Source organism: Verticillium dahliae, genomic scaffold (genome assembly GCF_000150675.1).
Source record: "Verticillium dahliae VdLs.17 supercont1.2 genomic scaffold, whole genome shotgun sequence".
Taxonomy (NCBI): domain Eukaryota; kingdom Fungi; phylum Ascomycota; class Sordariomycetes; order Glomerellales; family Plectosphaerellaceae; genus Verticillium; species Verticillium dahliae.
The window spans coordinates 1,180,689-1,202,443 of NW_009276916.1; the positions used below are offsets into that span (position 1 = coordinate 1,180,689).

At 56.1% G+C, this 21,755-nt stretch overlaps 8 protein-coding genes across 8 annotated transcripts; 4 read left to right on the plus strand and 4 right to left on the minus strand.

Annotated features, from left to right (window-relative positions):
* Positions 1 to 376: 376 nt before the first annotated feature.
* Positions 377 to 1,126, plus strand: VDAG_01202 (uncharacterized protein; the record flags this gene model as incomplete). Its single annotated transcript, XM_009650088.1, has 1 exon — positions 377 to 1,126. The coding sequence occupies one exon, from the start codon at positions 377 to 379 to the stop codon at positions 1,124 to 1,126; it is 750 nt and encodes a 249-aa protein (XP_009648383.1).
* A 2,445-nt stretch (positions 1,127 to 3,571) lies between these two features.
* VDAG_01203 (benomyl/methotrexate resistance protein) lies at positions 3,572 to 5,887 on the minus strand (the record flags this gene model as incomplete). Its single annotated transcript, XM_009650089.1, has 4 exons — positions 3,572 to 4,220; positions 4,269 to 4,842; positions 5,030 to 5,482; positions 5,854 to 5,887. 4 exons carry the CDS (start codon positions 5,885 to 5,887, stop codon positions 3,572 to 3,574), a joined length of 1,710 nt encoding a protein of 569 aa, XP_009648384.1.
* A 2,592-nt stretch (positions 5,888 to 8,479) lies between these two features.
* On the plus strand, positions 8,480 to 9,762 carry VDAG_01204 (uncharacterized protein; the record flags this gene model as incomplete). Its single annotated transcript, XM_009650090.1, has 2 exons — positions 8,480 to 8,807; positions 8,858 to 9,762. The coding sequence occupies 2 exons, from the start codon at positions 8,480 to 8,482 to the stop codon at positions 9,760 to 9,762; spliced, it is 1,233 nt and encodes a 410-aa protein (XP_009648385.1).
* A 312-nt stretch (positions 9,763 to 10,074) lies between these two features.
* Positions 10,075 to 10,983, minus strand: VDAG_01205 (endoglucanase II; the record flags this gene model as incomplete). Its single annotated transcript, XM_009650091.1, has 5 exons — positions 10,075 to 10,105; positions 10,162 to 10,408; positions 10,470 to 10,640; positions 10,696 to 10,881; positions 10,932 to 10,983. The coding sequence occupies 5 exons, from the start codon at positions 10,981 to 10,983 to the stop codon at positions 10,075 to 10,077; spliced, it is 687 nt and encodes a 228-aa protein (XP_009648386.1).
* Positions 10,984 to 12,122: 1,139 nt separating this feature from the next.
* On the minus strand, positions 12,123 to 14,103 carry VDAG_01206 (pyruvate kinase). Its single transcript, XM_009650092.1, has 3 exons — positions 13,768 to 14,103; positions 13,489 to 13,706; positions 12,123 to 13,433 (listed from the first exon to the last, which is right to left on the minus strand). Exons 1-3 carry the CDS (start codon positions 13,963 to 13,965, stop codon positions 12,266 to 12,268), a joined length of 1,584 nt encoding a protein of 527 aa, XP_009648387.1. The 5' UTR covers positions 13,966 to 14,103; the 3' UTR covers positions 12,123 to 12,265.
* A 1,069-nt stretch (positions 14,104 to 15,172) lies between these two features.
* VDAG_01207 (uncharacterized protein) lies at positions 15,173 to 16,440 on the plus strand. Its single transcript, XM_009650093.1, has 4 exons — positions 15,173 to 15,332; positions 15,397 to 15,472; positions 15,533 to 15,575; positions 15,681 to 16,440. The coding sequence occupies exons 1-4, from the start codon at positions 15,327 to 15,329 to the stop codon at positions 15,823 to 15,825; spliced, it is 270 nt and encodes an 89-aa protein (XP_009648388.1). The 5' UTR covers positions 15,173 to 15,326; the 3' UTR covers positions 15,826 to 16,440.
* Positions 16,441 to 18,399, minus strand: VDAG_01208 (uncharacterized protein; the record flags this gene model as incomplete). Its single annotated transcript, XM_009650094.1, has 1 exon — positions 16,441 to 18,399. One exon carries the CDS (start codon positions 18,397 to 18,399, stop codon positions 16,441 to 16,443), a length of 1,959 nt encoding a protein of 652 aa, XP_009648389.1.
* A 1,180-nt stretch (positions 18,400 to 19,579) lies between these two features.
* VDAG_01209 (WD repeat-containing protein) lies at positions 19,580 to 21,738 on the plus strand (the record flags this gene model as incomplete). Its single annotated transcript, XM_009650095.1, has 4 exons — positions 19,580 to 20,338; positions 20,394 to 20,991; positions 21,050 to 21,432; positions 21,724 to 21,738. The coding sequence occupies 4 exons, from the start codon at positions 19,580 to 19,582 to the stop codon at positions 21,736 to 21,738; spliced, it is 1,755 nt and encodes a 584-aa protein (XP_009648390.1).
* Positions 21,739 to 21,755: the final 17 nt, after the last annotated feature.

The window sequence follows — 21,755 nt, forward strand, 5'->3', positions numbered from 1 at the left end:
CTCGAGCGATCAAGAACCTTGTCATTAAATTTCCTGAACAGAAATTCAATATTGTTGCTGCTACTCGTCATGCAGCGCACACGAAGATGCGATCACAGATGACCGACCTGTCGTGCGTTCCAAAACTCAATCCCCAAGGTTGTGGATGTCATCTTCTGGTAAAGTTTGTCAACGGAGAAAGGAAAAGAGGCTAAGCCCATCAACGCTTCCCAATGTTTATTTCGCGTCACAATGTATAAGTATAAGGTCGGACCCAGACCTGCTGAAGTCCCTCACAATCCTGTTCCCACCCGTGTCGAGCAACAGAGTGACAGCCTCCTGTGCCCGTCATCTGCCAACCCGACCTTCAGATCATCAGACGCAATATACCTCGGCGATGGACTTCTTGAGAGAACTCGCACCATTCCGGCTTGCAAAACGTCAGCCCGAAGCCGCTAGCCCTCCCCCTTACGAGGCACATCTTCCCACAGCCGACGAAGCTTCAGAATCCAAACAAAGCTCATCATCTCGGGCGATTCGCCGCTACATTCCCCTGAATCCAGCTCTTGATGCAGCACGACCAGGCACATTGCAGATGAGAATTCATCCAGCCAATCAGCTCGTCCCCGAGCACCAAAAACGTCCGGGCCAGCAAAGTTGGGTTGCCTTCCTGCGCATCGACACGCCGGATCTTCCTCGGCTTATGAGAGAAGGCTTCCACTGGAGCAGCGCCAATGTGGACAGGGGTGGAAGTTACATGTCGGTGACGTACAATGATTTCCCAGACCGGGTTGTCGAGGCATTCCCTGGTCACGGAAACAAGTTATGCGTACGGATGTTCAATCTATCGTCTCGATGCGTTGGTGGAGGCGGCAAGGAAAATGATGTCTCGTGGGCGGGTAGTCTCGGAATCTGGGGGAAGCAACTCGCCGATGTTTCACCATTCAGATTGCCCGACGTCCAACCTGAGAACATCTGGTCAGCCCAGGCTTGGGACTCACAATCACGCTACGTCTACAACTTTCGCTGGGATGATCCCGAGGCAACCTTTAACTGTATCTACGATGACCTGCCGCTGGCAGGCTGGTGGCCATGGCCTAAGCCAGAAGTGTCAGCGTCAATAAAGGAGGAAACTATGCCAAATTAGCTCGCAATGACAATAGAAGCAGTGGTAGTGTTATACCTACCTCTATGCCGAACTTTCGCATGATGCTTCGATATATCGCGGGGGAGAATTCTTGTTTGCAAAGTGCCATGTTCAATGTGCCTCTTTTGGTCGCCTCGTTGTCTTCCTTGTTCATCACGGATTCATCTCCGGGCAGTAGCTGATGAAACTGCTTTACTTCATGTTCGGATGAACGATCAAATGTGAAAAGAAATCAAAACGACTGTAATTTTTGGATAATAATGGAACGCTTCTAAAGATAAAAACACGCTTAAGAATGCTTAGCCTGAACAATTCGAGCCGCAGCCCACAACACCATCACCAAAGCGGCGGCAACCGCAACGAACTGCCCCTAGCAGCCGAAGTGTACCCCGAGGGTCGCCGCCCCCCCCGAGTCCTTGCCCTCTGTCGTCCGACGCCCATCGTCGGGCGGGCCCCTGCCATTTTCAAGGTCGTTGCCCCCAGAACCACTGAACAGAAAATCATGTTAGTTATTGATGCCAATTTCGGATGAAGCCGACTGCATGCAGGAAGTTGGGAGCTGGAGAAGAGTATACCTTTGGTCCTGAATATAAGGGCATCCACCAGCAGATCGACAAGCTTGGGGTTGGCGGGAAGTTCAGGGCGGCCACGGACTGGCTTGGTCGCGTCCTCGCCGTCCAGGGGGTGATCGTACGGGTCGACGTGTAGATGGAAGAGGGCAAGTTCGAGGGCATCGGCCTCTTAACAGTGAACAATGTACCCGGGTTGACGAATAGCGATGGCTTCTTCGAGGGCCTTGCGACCCAGAGGCCGAACCTATTGAAGAAGACTCAGTCGGCGAAGGGACGCAAAACAAGGGGCTAGGAAACTTACACGTTAGCGAAGCTGGAGAGACAGCAGCGAACGCATAGAGGACATCTCGGCGAGCAGATACTGCATGGTCAGTGAAGGGGAACCCAAAAATTCGGGCGTAACCTACGGCATCATGGAAACGGCCATTACTAGCCGGGTCGACAACGATTTCCGACATTTTCTTGAAACATTTGATTACCTCGGCGAGGCGGGAGAGATAACGGGCGCGCTGCTTCGACGAACAGTTGCGCAGGGTCGTGCCCTCAGCGGCGTACATTTAGTTATGAACCTCCTGCCAAATAAACTAAGCAACCCCACGAAGGGGCTTAGGGATCTACAACTATTAGCTAGCATAGCCAAAAGATTCGGCGAACTTACGGTAAGACAAGCGCCTTTATCGAACTCGCAGGTGATACACTTAGTATCGGAACGTCCGGCCACACATTCGATGTCTAGCTAGGAGGCGAGTTTGCCGAAACAGTGTTCGCACGGGGGGTTCCCGGCCTCAGTATCAGGAAGCCGGCGATCGTGAGCCCAGGCCAGCTGGGGATTGTATAGGTACACCTCATCGAAGCGGAGGGCAATGTCCGACATAGTGGCGACTGAACGAAGAGACCGAAGTGACTGAGGGTAGGCGTAGGATCAACAGACGACGCGAGGATACGACAGTTGTAGCAATATCGATTGTTGAAAAGAAGCTGGGGACGGCGAAATTTGGGAGAGTTGTAGGCGTGATGGAGAGAACCTCATAAGTGGGCACGACGAACTGTTGCCTACAAAGCGGCGGTGGGGACTATTCCATATTGCTGCCTACTTCTAGGCTGCCGCCAGCATCACCATTGTTATGATTTCCGCAACGCGTCCAACCCAGCTCTACGTTACAGTTGCGCCGGGCTTGAGAGGCCCGCGGGGGCTGATGGGCGTCGGAGGAGGAGGGGAGGAGGGGAGGCGGTTCTGCTCGGGGGCCAGCCGGCGCGGCAAGAAAGCCAGGGTTGAGCGAGATGGTGATGAAATTAGACGATCTGGATTGATGTTTCTCATTAGCATTCGTTTTCAGATGAAGCTGGAATGGATGGAATGGTACTTACGCCATATTGATGAACTCGCGTTGAAGAGAGAGGAGAAGAGAAGAAGAAACAAGAGACAGTCCCCTGACAGAAGATATATGGTGCATTTACAGAGCCAGCAATCGCTGGATGTTCCTGACTGAATAGCAGAAGCAGCCAGCGTCTTTCCTTCCCGGATCAAGAGGAGGTACCTGGCCATCTTTAGCTTTCATTGCATCTGCAGATAAGATACGCCTGCCCCCGAGAGCGATGACCAGGTACAGACCGGTGACTGGACATTCACAAAACGGCAAGAAGCCAGCTGGATGACAAGCTAGAAGGCAGGTAAGGTCGGACCGAAACATAAGGTACCATCGACGACGGAGAGAACCACTGCTTGAATGCAGAAAGAATTGTGCAGGTGCGAACCCCTCCGCTCAACATCAACGGCACCTGCCGCTCATCATCGTGCCAACATGTATACGTTCTATTGCACCATTTATACGTACATGCCCATGAGTCAGTCTCTCCTGCTCAAAGCTTTCCCTCACAGATTCTTCACCTCAAATCGCTGCCTCAAGTGCTGCCCATACCTGATAATGGCATATGCCACCGGGATCATGACCGCCGAGATGATGCCCAAGACGGTGTTCCCCCACCCGATCCCGAGCGCCTCATACATCGGTAGTCCCGCCAGCGGCAGAAATGCACCGGCCAGCGACCTAGCCACCGTGTTGGCCGCTAGCGCGCTGGCGGCGTACACGGAGAAGGCGTCGACGAGGTAGAGCTGCAGTGACATGAAGATGAGGAGGTTGCCGAAGCCGGCGACGGCAGTGCCGAGGATGGGCACGATCCAGTGCGTGCGGCCCTCGTCGGCGGACCAGCCGTACCAGAAGAGGCCGATGGTCAGGAGAATGGCGCCCCAGGGGAGGGTGACGAGGCGATACTCCGGCTTCATGCCCTCGCGGGGGCGGTTGGCGGCATCGGCGGCGGCGTCGGCGCGGGCCGCCCTGGACTTGAGGTAGCGGTCGGAGTAGACAGAGAAGAAGACAAGACCGAACATGGAGCCAACGCCCATGCCGAGGAAAGAGAGGCCTGAGGTTCCGGCAGTAAAGCCATAGTACTGCATGAAAACTGTGGTGAAGGAGGTGAAGAGGATGTAGAGATAGCCGTAACCAATGGCGGTATACAGAGCACTGGACTGTCAGCGGTTGTACGATGGGAAGGCTGTGTGTGGGACTTACCAGACGATGGAGATGGGCGAGATGGTAAGCAGCTTCAGAGGCCGGTAGATGCCTCGTTTGAAGTAGTCGGTGGGCGACAGTCCACTGTCGAGCTTGGACCGCAATGCCTGGTTGCCCGTTTCCTTACGCATTTTATCGACCTTGCGCTGGAGGAGTATGATGGCATATGTTTCTCGTAGAAACAAAACCATGACAATGCTGATGACCCCACTGAGAATCGCCACGAGCCAAAAGGCCCAGCGCCAGCCGATGTCCTGGGACATGTATCCGCCGGCGACAGGGCCAAGGATCGGCCCGAGGAGAGGCCCAATGGCAAATGAAGCCATGGCCGCGCCGCGCTTCTCCTGACGGATCATGTCGGCGATGGTACCGCCGCCGTTGGTCATCGGAGCAGCGCCAAAGAGGCCGGCGAAGAAGCGGAAGACAATGAGCGAGCTCAGCGATGGGGCCAAGGCGCAGCCAATGTTGAAGCAGAAGAATCCCACATTGAAGACATGATAGACTATAGTGCGGCCATAGATTTCACTCAGCGGCGCACACAGCAAGGGACCCGCGGCGAAACCGAGAACGTAGACTGGCAGCTGTCAGTACAGCAACCTGTGAAACGCGAGGCAACGAGCGACATACCGGAAACGACGAAAGACGCCAGCAATGGACTGCTGCTGCCGAACTCGCGCATCAGGTCTGGCACGCCAGGGGCGAAAATTGCTACACATTATGATGAGCTTCAGATACACAGAGTGCGCGACAAGAGAACCCACAGGAAGCTAGGGGTGTGATGAAGGTCAACAAGCTGATGAGAGCACAGTTGACAATCTTGCGCCATGTAGGCCAATTGTATGGATTCTCAGGGTCATCGTCGCCATCCCAGAAGACAACATTTGGGTCTGTCTCTTCGACATCCTCAACTTTGCCTGGGCCCTTTTCCGGATCTTCTGCGACGTGGCTGCGACTGTAACTGGGCACGAGAGCCAGGGCTGTGTCATTCTCGTAAACCTCCCTCTGCGTTGTCTCCTGATTTTCGATTGATTTGCTGTCTGCTGTATGAGGCCTGTCATCTGTGTCATTAGAGCCTGGCAGCGTTTTGTCGTCGCCAGACAGCTCAGGGCCAGAGACTGGCTGCTGGTCGTATTCCGGTGGTGGCATCGCGCTTGAGGGGGCGCCGGACGCCATGGGCGGGGGCTTCAGGGGTTCCAGGGGCCTCAGCGAGGTATCTGGATGGTTTCAGCACAAATCACAAGTGAACCACCTGCCACTCTGGCCTCTGAGCCTGGGGTCCATAGCGAAGTGGCATGCGGCCAAAGACATGCAACCAAAGACATGCAAACAACGACATGCAACTCACAGGCAGATCTGTCGTCCTGCAGTCCTAGGGACAGGAGTGTCGCAAAAGTGGATGTTCGTTGTTTTCAACGAGCCTCGGCAGGCGTTGCGCGGGGCAGTGCTAGCAGACGACAGAAGCCAATCCGAGCGGAAGAGTATGGGGGGTTGAAGTAATTCGTCAAAATGCCAATCGGTGTTAGGTGAACAAATGCAATCAATGGAAACGTTCGTCACAATGCTTGAGGAAAGATGCCGTTCAAACCATGCGCCAGGAGCAGAACAGACAAAAGCGACATGGGGAATAAAGCAGTGAAGCAAATGTTCTGGATCATTTCCTCCACGTTTTTTGTGTTCGGTGGTGGCGTGCCGTTGGTCCATTTAACGGAACTTTCAGCCAGCATCGTAACGGGACACTCCCGAAGGATCGGCCACTCGGCCGATGGACTAAAATGACCGACACCACGCGAGTGACACATGAGGGGATGTTGATAGGTCGCTGAGCAGGCCAGGGGCAGACAAACCAGGGTGTAGAGGGACGAAACATGGTTGGCATCGGTGTGTGCATGCGCCGACCCCCCGTCCCAGGCCAGCTTGGCCCCAATTCCGTCCCCCTTTCGCTTGGGAACAAGCCCTGCAGGCTGCACTGCAGGTGAAAGGCGCTGTTCATCTTGGGGAATGACCCCAATGAAGGGCGTACACGACAAGGGGCCCGCTTCCAGGCTCGAAGATGTCGTTCGCTTTCCGCAGTTGAGCCTCTTCAGACCGACCCACCATGGCTACCATTCAATGAGCCGAAGCGAACTGATCCGATTGACGAGCGAAACTCGAGTGACCTGTTTGGTCTCCAAGGCGAAGCGCAAGCAGGTTCACAGGACGCGACTTCAACCCCAGGTTTTGGCAGCGGGGTTAAGGTTAAAAGTCCGCCGAAAACAGGGATGGGGTGAGGGGTCGAGGCCTGGCCATGGTGCCGAACAGCCGGTGCGTAGGGGATGGTCCGAGATTCGGATTCAAGCGACTACTGGTTCAGTGGCCCGTCCATCGTTCCTGTGGGCAGGGCATGATGGCCTGGTAGAATTGTATCCTTCCGCAACAGATCAGTCGCCGCTGCGCAATACGAGGTGGTGATCTCCGCCGGTACGACAGTGGCGACGAGCTACGAAACGGCGTTTGTCTGGCACATAGTACATGCGTGACCTTTCGGTTGTAAAGGAGTAGACCAGAGCATCAGAGCATCGGATTCTGGCTGGTCTCAGGGAGAAACAAGTGTGGTTTCTCGCATCTCGGCCCTCTTGGGAATCTTTCGTTTTGCTGTCTTGTTCACGTCTTCGTCAAGGGTTTTTGTAGGACTAGGGAGGTATATATTTGTCAGCCTCGTGCACTCAAAGATGCAGTGTTTTCCGACCTTACACCTGCTACTTCCTGAGCTCAGAATCGCAAGAGGTGACAAATTGGTCAGAAAAGGGAAACCTTTTATGGGAAGTGCTTTCGTCCTTGTGCCCTTGACGGCAATGTCGACCCTCGACGAAGCTGACAGGTGTGAGACACACATTTTGGCCAAATCTGTTGCAGTCGCCGAGATGGTGGGATTGAAGGGTGGGTTTGAGGAAATAGACAGCAAAATTTTTCATAATTGAGTGTTATCGAGACAAGTACAGAGGTACCTTCTGTCAGGTAAGGCAGGATCAACTCAGCTGCGACAGACTCTCCTCCTCCGGCTCGGGGTCCACTGCTCGGGGTCCACTGCTCGGGGGCCTGCTGTCACGGCCACGGCCACGGCCACGGCACGGCCCCACATACCCGGCCTCAGACCCTCATCAGAAGCACGAAGATCCGAGATAGGTACCTTAGTATACCTACCTAGGTAGTGTACAGACTTGAGCAGGCCAAATACTCTCTCTCATTCTTTTTATTCATCTTTGAAGTGGCTCGATCTCTGCCCGATGCAACTGGACGGCGCGGCACTTCTCATTGTGAATTCACCCGGTTGCCTGAGGTCAGGGGCTCGTTGTCATGACTGTCTACGCTCATATACCTTACTAGACCTCACTCATTCACTGTGCCCTGACACATCAACGACGCGCCTTCCTTGTTGATTATTCGCGTCTGTTGCTACTTTCCCATCCTGCGGCTGTTTCCCATCTCTGCAAGTCTTCCTCAGCATCAGCCATTGTACCACACAGCCAGAGCTCTGAAGCCCGGGAGAAGCCTTTGCTCGAAACAGGCACGCAGTCAAGATGGCTGAAAGATCTCTATCGAGCATGTCGGAAAAACACCCGCTATCTTGGAACAGACCCGTGCTTCCAAGACCTGACTCAGCTACAGTCTGTGAGCAGGTGACATCTTCAACTTCACCCCCTCGACCGCGATTACAGAAGAAGCTTTCGATCGCGCAAATTGCTATTTCAACGCCTCTTCCACACCCCTTTCCGGGATCTCTAGCCCCCAAGATTGTTCAGACTCTCATAGAGAGGCCCGCTCTCGGTCGAGCAGACTCCTCGAGCGAGCCCCGAGACGACCTTCCCCCATGGGATCGCGTGGTTGATATCGTATATCACAAGCATCGTCGCGAAGAAAGACCTGCAAACACCGAGGATCTCTTTTCAGCCTGCCTCTGCGCCTTTCTCGGCCAGCACGAACGTCAGCCGTGGTATCACCCTCGCCTCAGCTATCTCGGCCTTCCCGATACTATTCGCTACCGAATTTGTCGGCACCTCATCGCCAGCCACGCAAAAGCTGAGCCGACTCCCATCTGCCTCTCCCACAGAACAGCATGTGCCGACGCCTAGCAGGCCGAGGACTTCAGCTCTCTGTCGAGCATGCTCCAAGCGCTGGGCCCCTATCTGCGCGTCTCCTTTCTCTTCTTCGCCGACATGATGCTAACTGTCCTCATGACTGAGCGTTTCCATATTACCTTTTCGCCCTTTGTCAACACTTACTTCAACCCGCTGGCCACTCACTGGTATCGAAGGTATGGCCGCTTCATGCGTCACATAATTCTTGAGATCGACATGACCCGTCTCGGCTTCGGTCCTGACCGCCAAGCCTACAAGCTGCGCGCTGGCAACATGAACCTCGATACCCTCATCCAGATGTTTGTCGACGTCCAGTTGAGGCGCCAGGATGAGTCGACAATGTCCAGCTTTGTGCTGCTTTGCCGCCGGTTCTATGGTTGCCGACCCACGGTCATTGATCACATTACTGGGCTCGATCCCTGCTGTGAGTAAACGTCCATCATCTCCCTCAGGCCTGATCTAAACAGATCCTAGTCCGCATCCCCTACTGTCCCGACACCGCCTTCTCCGTCTGCAACCCCCTCCTTGACCTCGCAGGTCTCGTCGACTCGATCCGCATCTGCGGCTTCAGCAACACCTTCACCCACACCCTCGTCCACAACATCTTCCCACAGCCCCCGACCGCCACAACCCCCGACCTCCTCAAGCACCACGCCTACCGCGTCACCCCCTCCCCGCTCTGGCCGCGCCTCCCCGGCCAGTCCTCCCGCCAGGACATCGCAACCGGGCGCGTCCACCACGACAACCACGACGCCGACATGCCCCCGCCGCCGCGCGTCCCGCCGGGCCCCATCATGCTTCCGGCCCCGCACGTCTCGTCCCGCGGCGTCACCTTCCTCGACACGCCGACGACGAGTCACGACTCCCGTTCCACCGCCTCGGTGCGCCGCGCCGCGCGCTTCGGCGTGCTCGCGTCCAAGGTGCGCGAGCGCAAGGCCTCCGTGGCAGCCGACATTGAGACGCTTGAGCGCAGAGTCCAAGGTCTCGTGTCGCGGCTGAGGCGGAGGTCGTCGCGGGCGGGACTGAGGGCCATGGCGTCGCGGGAGGGGCTGCGGCAGAGGAGCCGGGCGCTGGAACATGTCGACGCCCAGAAGGCGAGGCCTGAATGGTCCAAAGAAGGGCCGCCAAGCCTCGAGCTTCCGAACTTTCTCGATGACGAAGATCACGTCTACGGGGAGAAAACTGAAAAGGTCCGCAGGGTGCGGTCCAAAGCGTCGGTGCCCGTCATGTCGCCGGTCAGGAAGGCGGCAGAGTTGAAGTATCGACCTTCCATGCCGGAGCTCAGGCAGAAGGTTTCGAAGATGGCTTCATGGTTGGACTTGAGAGCTCGTAAACGCGCCGGCGAGACTTCGGAAGACATGGATAAGGAGATCTTCTGAGCGGGTAGGTGACCACTGACACGGTCGTGCCAAGTACGGTTCGGGTTCACTACAGCATTGGCTATCATCAGAGACGACGTCTGAGCATGCCAGGCGTTTAGCTATTGCTCACAACTTGGTATCGTACGAAACGGTCTGCAGCTATGGCCCCGACGTAGTGTATTGCTACTGTAGTTATACTAGACTAGTAGGCTAGCCACATCATTGCAATGGCCTCACTCATAGTTCAGATCATGGCACGTCTGATGTGTCAACCTACCTTATCTTACAGTACGAGCAGTTAGCTGACGAGGTGCAACAGCCTTCGTCTTCTCAACAAGAACCAACAGGACCGCCAGGGGCACTTCACCCATATAAGTCAGCACGTATAGACACAATGATCCACTGCCTAGAACTCACATGTACTCCGTCGGAATCGGCCAGTAAAGGTTCGCCTTGAGCCCAGAGTCATTCATGCTGTAGGCTCCAGGGAAGCTCAGCAGCCCAGCCGGCGAGTATGATCCCGATCCGCCAGACACGTTGATCTGGGCGCAGCTGAGGTAGAACTGCGGCTCCAGCGTCGTGTGGAGGCCAATGTGTTCTACACGGAGGAGGTATTCGCCGTTTTCGAGGCACTCCGGGAGGTCAAAGTCGATCGTAGGTGATTCTGCACATTGTTCAGTAAACAGAGAGTCTGGGGACCGAGGGGTTTGAGGGAGAGGAATTACGCAGGCTGGGCCAGCTGATGCCTGACGAAGTGATGATGGCCTCGTCTTGCCAAATCTTGAACCATACTGCGCCCTTGCCGTCCCAGTCGGACACTGACGTGCCGGCAGGAACCTTTGCCAGGTAGGCCAGGGACGGGCCGGGGTGGAAGATGGCGGGAGAGGAGGTGAAGGCTGGGTCCTGTCAGGTTGGCCTGGTTCGCTCACGTCACGTATGTCCTCGACTTACAGACAGCAGCACCGGCTTGTACATCAAGAACTCCAGCACCGTGGCTGCCGGGGTTCAGCTCGTAACATGTCAACTGCTCGCTGGTGACATCCTCGATAGGGCCTGCCGTCTCGAAGTTGGCTGTCTTGCGGATGATCCCCCACTCCGAAGTAGGCTGCCCATCGAACTCAACCGTCCGGAAAGTGTCTGTAGCAAAGTCAGAAGATCTTCAGGGGTTCTGATCCATCGCTACATACAGTGCGCCGAAGCGAGGTGCGCCAGGGACAAGAGAGCTGTAGCGGCCTTCATGATGACGGTGCCTGGGACTTGTGGTGAGAAGATGAGGATGTTGATAGTGGATGATTTGATTTACAAAGTTTGGTTCGATCTACCTCTTCGATCGGAGGCAACTCTATCTTATTTACAGCTGGATTTCAGAGTCTCTCATGGCCTTGATTGCTACCCTCCGTTCTCCGTATTAGGAAGTCTTGGTTACATCTCGAATCCCGCGAACCAGGGCCACCCCCATCCCCCAGCCCGGGTAAAGTCGCTCAGATGCTGACCACCGCACGTCAAATCCCAAGTACCGTTCTGCACTGTTATAAATTTCCTGGTGATCATCTCCCGATGCGACGCTATCTCGTGATGCCTGTCTGCAAGAAACCTGGGGTAAGCCAGGGTCCAGGTCCGATGATGCCAAAGTGGCTACCAGAATCAAGGCTTCTCCTTCCGTATCGAGAGCATGGACCTCAACGCCTCCGTTCTAAGGGGTCTTGGCTCGTTGTCGAGTCTTGCTTCGGAGTATTTATCAGCCTGGACGCCCCGCGCGCCAAGGGCAAATCTCATTATATTCCCACCATCCCACGCAGACGGCTCATCACCCCGCGAGTCAACTCTGGCCACTGACGAGATCCAAATCGGAAGCTTCAGTGTTTCGAAACCCGTAATCAAATCATGTATGGAAGAATTGCTGTTGTCCAAGCTGTGGAAGTCCGCTCTTCCTCTGCTTGACCCAATATCGCTGGCCATCAGCTAGAGGTTGACTGAGTTATCGATAGTTGAGGTCAATTGACATGTTCAATCAATCAGCCCGCGAAACCCATGCCTTCTGTCTCCCTTGACAGACAGTTTTGGCGGACCCTTGTTACCGATTACGTCAATGGAGGTGTGCTGTGTCACTGACCCGTTCAAATAAGGGTGCGATGACCCCAGTCATGCGCTGGGCATGGCCGCAGATATAGACCATGCTTGGCTACTCTATACTTCAATGTTTTGTACACGTTTGATCTCGGCGAAACATGATCCTGGCGTCTAATAATATATCGATGTCTTACAAGCGGCAACCGCGCGCCTCGGGTAGCATGATGCTACGCGGATCACGCATGAGAGCTAGGTAATCAGCACCACAAGATCAGCAAAAGCAGAGTTATCATCAGTTCCGAATGTAACAAGAATAAACAGTAATTCGTTATTGAAGGTGAGCCTGAAAAGCAGGGCGGCAATCTCCGAAGTCTACCGATGAAGGGATATCCTCAAAGCTTCATTATTCACTCCTATTACCCCCAGCCATGACCAGCATTTCTCTCGCCACTTACAACTCGCCGAGGCCAAGGTGCTCGGGGTCAGCCTTGACAATACGCAGGGTGTTGGTGTTGCCCTGGCCACCCTTCCAGCCCTGAACGACAACGACGGTCTCGCCTTGGCCGAGGACGTTGAGGTCGATGGCGTGGTTGATGCCCCACTTGATACGGCGGTCAACATCCTCCTGCCAGTTGACCTTGTTGAAGTCGGGCTTGGACTCGGGGAACAGGAAGGGGTAGACACCACGGTACAAGTGGCTGTAGCGGGAGGAAGAGGCGTTCCTGGTGACCATGAGAATGGGGCACACGGGACGGTACTTGGAGATGAGGCGCGCAGAGTCACCCGAGGTGGAGAGGACGATGATGGCACCGGCGTTGAGGTCGAGAGAGGCGCGGACAGCGGCCATGGCGCAGGACTCGACAACGCTGACGGGACGACGAACCAGAGTGCAAATCTCTTCAAAGTGCGAAACGTAGGGAATCGTGTTCTCCGCCTTGAGGCAGGCCTCGTGCATCTCGCTGACAGCCTCGTTGGGGTAGGCACCCTTGGCGGTCTCACCAGACAGCATTACACAGTCGGCGCCATCGGTCACGGCGTTGCCGACGTCGCTGATTTCAGCACGGGTGGGACGGGGGTTCTTGATCATAGACTCGAGCATCTGGGTGGCGCAGATGACGGGCTTGCCGGCCTGGTTGCACATGGCAATCAGCTTCTTCTGGGCAGCGAAAACCTCAGCGGCGGGAATCTCAATGCCGAGATCGCCACGGGCAACCATGACACCGTCGGTCTCGGCGAGAATCTCGGGGAAGTTGTTGAGACCCTGGCGGTTCTCGATCTTGGCAATGATCTGAATGTGCTTGCCCTCCTCGCCAAGAATGTCGCGAATGTCCTTGATGTCCTGGCCGCGGCGGATGAAGGAGGCAAAGACCATGTCGACGTTGTTCTTGACGCCGAACTTCAGGTCGTTCTTGTCCTTCTCGGACAGAGCGGGAAGATCGACATCGGTGTTAGGCAGGTTGACGCCCTTCTTGGAAGAGATGAAGCCGTTGTTGCGGGCCTTGACCTCGACAGTCTTGTCGTCCTTGATGGAGAGAACGTCGAAGGCAAGGACACCGTCATCGACATAGATGATACGGCCAGGCTCGATGACCTTGGTGATGTTCTTGTAGTCGACATACCTGGGAGTGAGGGTCAGAAGCTGTTCTGGCAGCAGAGTGGATGATAAGGACGTACATGTTCTTGGTGTCGCACGCAGTGGCGTACTGCTCATCTGTGGTGATGTTGAGGATGGTGCCGGCGGCAAGGGGGATATCCTCGTCGTTCTTGGTGTTACCGGTACGGATCTCGGGGCCCTTGGTGTCGAGGGCGATGGCGACCTGGCGGCCGGGCTGGGCCTTCTCGGCGGCGCGGGCATTGTCAATGACGGACTGGTGGTACTCGTAGCTGCCGTGCTGAGATGGAGTTGTTAGCTGAAGCGCTCGTTTCTTGAGGGCAGGGCATGCCGGCACATACAGAGAAGTTCATGCGGACGACGTTGAGACCAGCCTTGCGGAGCTTGTTGATGGCCTCAACAGAGTTGGTCTTGGGGCCAATGGTGCAGATGATGGAAGAGCGACGGTAGTTCTTCTCGGGGGTGAACGCCGTGTCGAGGTTGGCCAACCAGGCAATCTTGCCGCCGACATCGAGATGGTCCTTAGCGGTGGCAGCCATTGTGAGGGTGGTGCTGCTGTTGAGGTGGGCGGTGGAGGGGTGTGTCTGTTTCTTTTCCAGAGCGGCACGGCCGTTCGATGAGGAGAGGAGGGGTAAAAAGAACACAAAGGTGTTCCAGGTGTGAAGCTCGTAGACGAGTTAAAATACCAGTCGAACGAGAAGATGGTTAAAAAGATGAGGGAAATAAGGTAAGATGGGATTTTGTAGGAGAGATGAAGGGGTCGGAGAAAGCAAGCCAGGGAGGCTTTTTGGGCGATATGGAAGCAGACCAGCCAGAAAAAAAAGCACCCAATGGAGAGGGAAGCTGCGTCGGTGGTGCAGTTGCCCCTCCTCAATTGGTGTTTTGCCTTGGTGCTGCTACTGCGACCACGGCCGAGCCCCGCGCCTGAGCAGCCCACGCACTGTCCTTACAGCTATTTTGGTACCCCACTGAGACGCGAAGCTGCCCCCACTCAGTGTCAGCTCCACTGAAAAGAACCCTGGCAAGCCTGGTGGGCGACCTGACCGAGTGCAGGTATCCCAGCGCCTGTTACCTCAGACAGTGCGACGATTTGGGCGGTGGGACGGGTCTGATACCTCTGCGAAAAATAAAAAATAATGATGATCACTTCCAGGATGCAGAAACGCCGTAGGTATCCTGAGATCCCCGTCCTTGGACTCAGACCCTCAACAGGATTTCCTTTCCGATGCTTCAATAATGGTGTCAGGCTCCAGCTTCAGATCTTGGGAGACGGCCGGGGCTCGGATGAGGGATTTCGTGAGTCCTTTCGTTGCTTCTGTCCTTCCTGCCCACGGAGCTCCGTTCGCTGTTAAAGCCTCACCTCAATGAGCTCAAGCCTAGCCAGCCGACCAAACAGACATGTCGGTCTGTCAGCATCAGGTCCCCTCAACAAACCAAAAGGGCCGTCTCAGGCACAGGCAGCGTCCCGCCGCCTTCCCCGACAACGGCAAGCGCCAAAGGCCCCAACTAATGGATCGCCTAGCGAATCAATCTCGTGCGATAGGATCGTCAGGCCCCGCCGTGAAGGAGCTCGGGCCATGGCTTATCGGTGGAAAACACGTGACCTGACCGCTGCTTCGGCGGGGTCCTCTGATCTTGGCAGGCGGGCCGTCGAGCAGCCTGGAGAGAGCTGGTGGACCCATTGGTTGTCGTGGTGTCTCGTGCGCTGTTGATCGGTCCCTGCATCTGCATCACCACCATCTCGTCGCCTGATACCAATACCTGCCATTTGTTAGCATCACGAAAACAAAGAGATAAAAACCGCCACAGCTGAAGACGCCAGAGACATCGTCGAGGCCTGCGCTCCGAACTATCAGGACATCACCACCACCAACCGAACGAGGCACGACAGACTTACACAATGGTTGTATGTACCGCCCGCCAACGAGCCCGGTGCTCGCCTGCCAGCAGCATCTAAACCTGCGCAATAGCTCCTCAACCTGCTGACACTGGGACTATGGTCAAAGCTCGGGCGTCTGACACACTACGCCGTCGATGCCGTTCTCAGTGCGTCGCTCTACTTGCCGCGGTCGTTTCGAACCTGTCGCTGACCGTTTCGTCTCGCAGTTTCCACGGTCCTCGCCGGCATGAAGCGCTCCACTGGCTTGACGTGAGTGTCCAAATGCCATCACTTCCGATTCTTGCAAGCAGCGGTCGACATGATCGCTGGAAAACCGGCTGGATGGCTGACGCATGCCCCTTTGGGAACTCCTAGGCCTAGTTTCAAGACCGACAGAGCTGCTGGCGAAAACAAGGACGTTTCGAAATGGATCGACAAGTACCTCGGTGTCGGTGAATGGGTCATGGATCAGTCGGTCGCTATTGCTGGGTCCAGCGGCTGGTTCGAGAGGTCTCGGTAATGGCATGGTGGCTTTTTGCTCGGTCACACAACGGCGAGCCAGCCGGCTTCATTCCTTGGAGGAAATGACACGGGCTCTTGGGAATAGTTGATCGTTCATCTTTGGATTTGTTGGTCCTTCAGATCCCCTCTCCGATATCTGGCTCGAGTCTGTCGAAGCCAGCATGTTGTCCAAGGCCGACAATGCTCGTCACTCTCTGTTTCGGTCTCTTCAGGTGTTGGCGTTATAAATGGAGTTGTGCATCATTTAGAGAACAGGGCAGTATCAAGACGAATACTTCTGCGAGAGTGAGAATATAAGCAAAATGCATCCCGGGCTGTTCCAGGCCCGACACATCGGAACCCCATCCCGGACCCTAATGCCTCACGATTTCCCCTTCCCGTGCTCCACTCTCTCGGGTTTGTTATAGGCGAAACGGCGAAACCCACGGCACATAGCCGAGGTTACCCATAGGCAGTACCTTTGATACTGAAGCCTACCATTCGCTTTGCAGGTGCACGTGTTGAGACAATTAGACTTGGGTTGTGGTAACGAGGTCGAAACTGCCCTGGAATTATTCCTAAGCACAGCAGTCATCTTGAATGGGGCAAATCTAGACACCTCAAACTCCTGTGCTCATCGACTTGTAGTATGAAAATCTCCGTCGTCAGGATCGTGCTCTGCCAAAAATTCAGGAGGCGGAACACCACTGTCACTTTCATCCCCTTCATGGTGATGACCCTTTCCGCTCGTGCGCTCCCCCTCTTGATGGTCTTGCTCCTCACGTCCCGCGACCAACAAGTCCAACGGGACATCGTTGTCACTCTCATCGGCCTCGTGATTCGATCTACCGTTGCCTTCTGCTTCTCCATGCGCTGGTCCTTGCTCTTCTAAGTTGTCCTCAACAAGCAACTTGTCCGGTGCTGGGGTAGGCTCGTCTGATGACTCGAGAGTATCCCGGAGCATCCTCTCGGCTTCTTCAAAGGCCTCTAGCTCGGCACCGACGGCGCATATGAGCAAGTTCCAGTTGTTCGTTTCCGCAATGTTCACATACTCCTGGAGTTGTTCGATGACCCCTGCCATCCCGGCAACATGTTGTCGAAGGGCCTCCTCTGGCGAGGCAGCCTTCTCTTTGCCCTTGCCTGTCGCTTCGCCCTTCAGAAGCTTTCGTAACTTCGCCTCAAAGCCGGCAACAAGGGTCGCGCAGTCATTCCACAAGTCCAACCCAGATTCGAGGGCCTCGCGGTCCTTGTCAATCTGGTTCTTGCGGGCCTCCAACATGACAATCTCCCCCTGCCACCACTCCATGGCTAGTGCTGGTGTGCGTCTTTCCGGAATGAGCTGAAGAAACTCTTCGCCACTAGCAAGGCCCGCCATGTCTTCGTCGCCTCTCTCGCTCGCGTCGGTCATGAGCACCTCAAGATCAAGGGGTTCGATAGGGGGGCGGCGCATCAATGAAGAAACTTCGCCCTCTACCTCTTTCATCGCGCCTCGGTAGCCGCTCAAGCCAGCCTCACGTCTGTTCTTGACGTCTTCCATCTTTCGTCCCAGCCAGCGACGGCGATTCCGCATGCCCACCAACGTCTCTTCCATTTCGCGTATCTCCTGGTCAAGCGCTTGATGCTGGTCGCCTAGGTCACGCAGCTCCTTGGCCAACGGCTCTTCGCCGTCATCAGCGAGCGAGTGCAGCTCCCGCGAGATGCCCTCTTGCTTCTTCGTCAATCTCTGCAGATACACCAGAGCTTTCTTGCGATCGGACAAAGCCGCCTCGACATGGGCGTCCTCTTCAGCCTTGAGATTGGCCAGTGCCGTCATGGATCTTCGCAGGCCGTTGCGAGCGGCACGCAGACCCTGGGGCTTCGAGGCCTTGGGCTGGCGGATGGGGATGACGTCCCCTCGCGGCGTCGCACGCGTTGGGTGGTCGAGGGACGCCGTCATGCGCGACCTCGAGGTGACGGTCGAGTAGAACGTTGCAGTCGGCGTGCTGCTGCCCGTGTCGCTGAAGGCGTCCACGTCGCTGGCGTTCGACGAGGTCGCCGTCTCGCTCCCAGCCACGAGACCCATGGCTTGCATATCGAGGAGGTCCTGCAGCTCTTTCCCGATGGCCTGTTCTCGTCGCTGCAGGGCGCGCCACGTGGAGTCTGCTGGGTTGGCCGACTGCCTTTGAGACGTGGCATCGAAGAGAACACTGCCAAGGCCTAGGCGGCTGGAGCCGGCGCTCTTCATGGCACTTTTCCCGGGCCTCCGTTCTCGTGAGCGTGATGCGGGCGCCAAACGTTGCGGGATGACGATCGACGCTGCTATGGGAGGCGGTGGCCCATCGAAAGCATGATGGGGCTTGAGCTTGGAAGATGAGCCGGTCGAGCTGGCCCTCTCATGCCATGGGTCGGGATCTGCAGGAGAAGGTGACCGCAAGGACAGTCTTCCCTTGGCAGCGTAGGGATCCTCAGAAAGTATCGAGTCGTCTTGTCTTGGCGATAGGTTGTCCAGATCGTAATCATCAGATCTACGTCGTTTCTCATGGAATGGCAACAATGGTGCGCTGCCACGAGGCGACGATAGCCGGTCTAGAAACGAGGATTTTGAAGGCGCCATGGCGAAGGAAGCAGCGGTTTGGGGTTCTACAGCAAGATTCGCAGAGTTCAGGATTGCATGGGTATTTCGTGGATATCTGTTCTAAAGCCAAGAGAGCTGTAGACAATCCATGCTGACCCGGCAACAATCGTTGGCTGTTCGGACTCTGACGCTGGAAAAGAAGGGTCAAATCGATATACGAAGGGTCAGAAGTGGAAGGTAGATAGCTGTCTTCTTCACCTGGAGAGTTGCTGGCTGCCTGGCTCGCATCACGGAGGGCCAAAATGACCCGTGTTGGAGGATGTGGTTGGTTCACGGGGGAGGAGCATGTGAGAGTGAGCGTGTGAGCTTCCAAGCTCGCGACGTCACAGGATGGGCGGCTGCTTGCTCCCTGGGCCACATGCGCTGTGTTTACATAAGCTCGCGTGCCAGGAAGCTCAGCTTCTGGCGAGCTGATGCACCTTGGCGGTCTTCTCATACGGAGGTCCCTTCGTCTTTTTTTTGGTAGGATCAGCAATGACGTAGAAACGAAATCTCGTGTAGCTTGTGGTAAATGATTTTTGCAAGCAAAATTTGCGATTCGTCTTTGTGATCGGGTCGGACATGTCACGAACTCGCGCGCATGGTGGCATTGACCCAAGGGATGAGAGCTGGCTCCCGAAGCTTTCTTTCCAGGGGCCATGTCCCCACTGTTGGCCCCTGGAGCTCAGAGCCTCGACAGAGTCTCTGGAGGTGTGGTTTTACCTAATCAGGTTAGTGGCAGTTGGCCAGTGCCCTGAATGCTCCCCCTCCTCAGTGAGTTAGTTGATCCCAATGCAAAACCCAAGCCCAGAGCCCAGAGCCTGAGCCTGAACCTGAACCTGAGCCTGGCCAGAATCCACCTCAGCACCAGCCGCCAGGTCCTGCTGTCGCAACCGCCCACCCAACCCCTCAGAATCACAACCTTGATCGCCAACCTCTCCCTCTCCCTAAGGTAGGTACGGACACAACAAGTCTCGCGCCGACGTTGACGTTGACGTTGACGTTGACGCTGACGCTGACGCTGACGCTGACACCAGCGACGCCCGTTCTCCATCATCCACCGAGTCTCCCTGATCCTTATCGTCGGCCAAACCGTCATCATACGGCGACCATACTACTAGGACGTGTGTGTCTGTGTGTACTCGCCCTCACCCTTCGTCTCCCTGCTCGCGACGCGGCCATGGATCAGCAGCAGCAACAGCAGCAGTATCCTCCCGGCCCTCCACGAAGGACTGGCACGTACGGCTCGCAACACGACGAATTGCACATGCCCCCCGCAGGCATGGCTCAGTCAGGTCCCACCTCGCCGCGCGAATACCCCTCCTCCGCCTCGGGGCCCCAGATCAAGCTGGACCAGGCCTCGCCCAGCACTGCTTCATACCACAGCTCATCGTCTGTGCCCAACGTCTTGCAACCCGGCGGCATGGGAAGCGGCTCGCGACCCTCGCCCATGAGCGCCAACACTGCGCCCAGCCTCCCCACGCTGCAGAGCCCCAACCAGCAGTCCCAGCAGTCCGAGTACGCGGCGCCGTCGAAACCGCCGACCCTCAGCTTGTCGCACAGCTACTCTCGCTCTTCTCCTGCGGCGGGCTTCGACGGCTCGTCTAGCTTTTCGCCCTACACACCGACAACGCCTGGTGGCACGACGCCGTCGCAGTACATGTCTCCCTCCGATGGAAGATACAACGCACCAGGGTCCCAGAGGGTCGTGTCGAACACCCCCCTGGGTCTGGCTGACATCCGGCCCCGTGCGGATTCGAGCATGTCAGATGGCGTCCCGGGCACTTCTGGCTACGACCTGGCGAACGCGCAGCCTGGTGCCAGCAACTACCTGGCGCCGTGGGCACTGTATGCTTTTGATTGGTGCAAGTGGACACCTCAAGGGAACAGCGCAGGCAAGCTCGCAGTTGGCAGCTACCTCGAGGACGGCCACAACTTTGTACGTTCCCTTCTCTAGACACGCAAGCTCACCCCTAGCTCATGATACTCGACAGATCCAAATCCTTGACACCCATGTGGTGCCCAGTCCATCCGATGGCCAGCAATCGGGCGGCGCAAAGCATAGCTTAGAGTTCTCCAAGATCGCCGAGGCCACACATTCGTACCCCGTCACGCGACTTCTCTGGGAGCCTCCTTCGTCGCAGAAGCAGTCTACCGACCTGCTTGCCACGTCAGGGGACCACCTCCGGCTCTGGTCGCTGCCCTCCGAGTCGGCGCCCACGCAGCAAAGCAACTCGATCAACAATAAGCGGGAAACGACCGCCACCAAATTAACACCGCTCGCTCTCCTGTCCAACTCAAAAACCCCCGACCATACTGCGCCCCTGACATCTCTGGACTGGAACACCGTTTCTCCGAGCTTGATCATCACCTCCAGCATTGATACGACTTGCACCATCTGGGATATTCCATCGTTGACGGCCAAGACCCAGCTGATTGCGCACGACAAGGAGGTCTACGACGTACGCTTCTGCGCCAATAGTGTTGACGTGTTTGTGAGCTGCGGTCAAGACGGCAGCGTACGCATGTTTGATCTTCGCAGCCTCGAGCACAGTACCATCATCTACGAGCCCACGTCCAAGGACGAACGAGGTATGTTGTTTCTGGCTTCACAACTGCCCGATGACGAGATTGCTAACACTGTTACAAGACGCCAATGGAGGAAGAATCAGTCCTACTCTGGCCCAGCAGACCATGACGAACCCTCCGCCCTTGATGAGGCTTGCTACGTCACCCCACGATACTCACCTTCTCGCGACCTTTGCGCAAGACTCAAACATCATCCGTATTCTGGACGTCCGACAGCCCGGCCAGGCTTTGCTAGAGCTCCGCGGTCACGGCGGCTCTGTCAACTGTGTGGAGTGGTCGCCCTTGAGAAGAGGCACGCTGGCTTCGGGAGCGGATGACTGCCAGGTCCTGATCTGGGACCTTCTTAACTCGACTGGAGCCATGAACGGAGCTGGCCAGCCCGATAGCTACCGCAACCCATCGGCAAGCTGGCAATGTGACCACGAGATTGGAAACCTAGGCTGGGTACCCCACCTGGCGAACGGCGAATATGGTGACTGGCTGGGCGTCACTGCCGGGAGGGGGGTTTGGGGTGTCAAGATGCCATGAGATTCATGACAACAACCACGCGCAGCGACACTCCTACGAGATGGAACTGTGGTCCACGCTCGCAAGGCCTTGGTCCACTGCGTGTGGAACTTGCATGGCGAAGCCCGGCGTTTGGGTCCAGCATTGCCTCCACGTGTATTTGGTATGTCTGATGGGGATTATCGCTTTTGCAGGCTCACAATATCCATGGACTGATGTCTTCAAAAGCCGGTTCCTTGCTAGGATGATGAGATGACGAT

Excerpts from the sequence above, each read along its gene's own strand:
- VDAG_01206 (XM_009650092.1), bottom strand. The coding sequence starts at position 13,965 with ATGGCTGCCACCGCTAAGGACCATCTCGATGTCGGCGGCAAGATTGCC. Across the intron at positions 13,707-13,767 it reads TCGTCCGCATGAACTTCTCT|CACGGCAGCTACGAGTACCA; the intron begins GTATGTGCCGGC and ends ACTCCATCTCAG. Across the intron at positions 13,434-13,488 it reads GCGTGCGACACCAAGAACAT|GTATGTCGACTACAAGAACA; the intron begins GTACGTCCTTAT and ends CCTCACTCCCAG.
- VDAG_01207 (XM_009650093.1), top strand. Across the intron at positions 15,473-15,532 it reads CGCCGTCGATGCCGTTCTCA|TTTCCACGGTCCTCGCCGGC; the intron begins GTGCGTCGCTCT and ends TTCGTCTCGCAG. Across the intron at positions 15,576-15,680 it reads AAGCGCTCCACTGGCTTGAC|GCCTAGTTTCAAGACCGACA; the intron begins GTGAGTGTCCAA and ends GGGAACTCCTAG.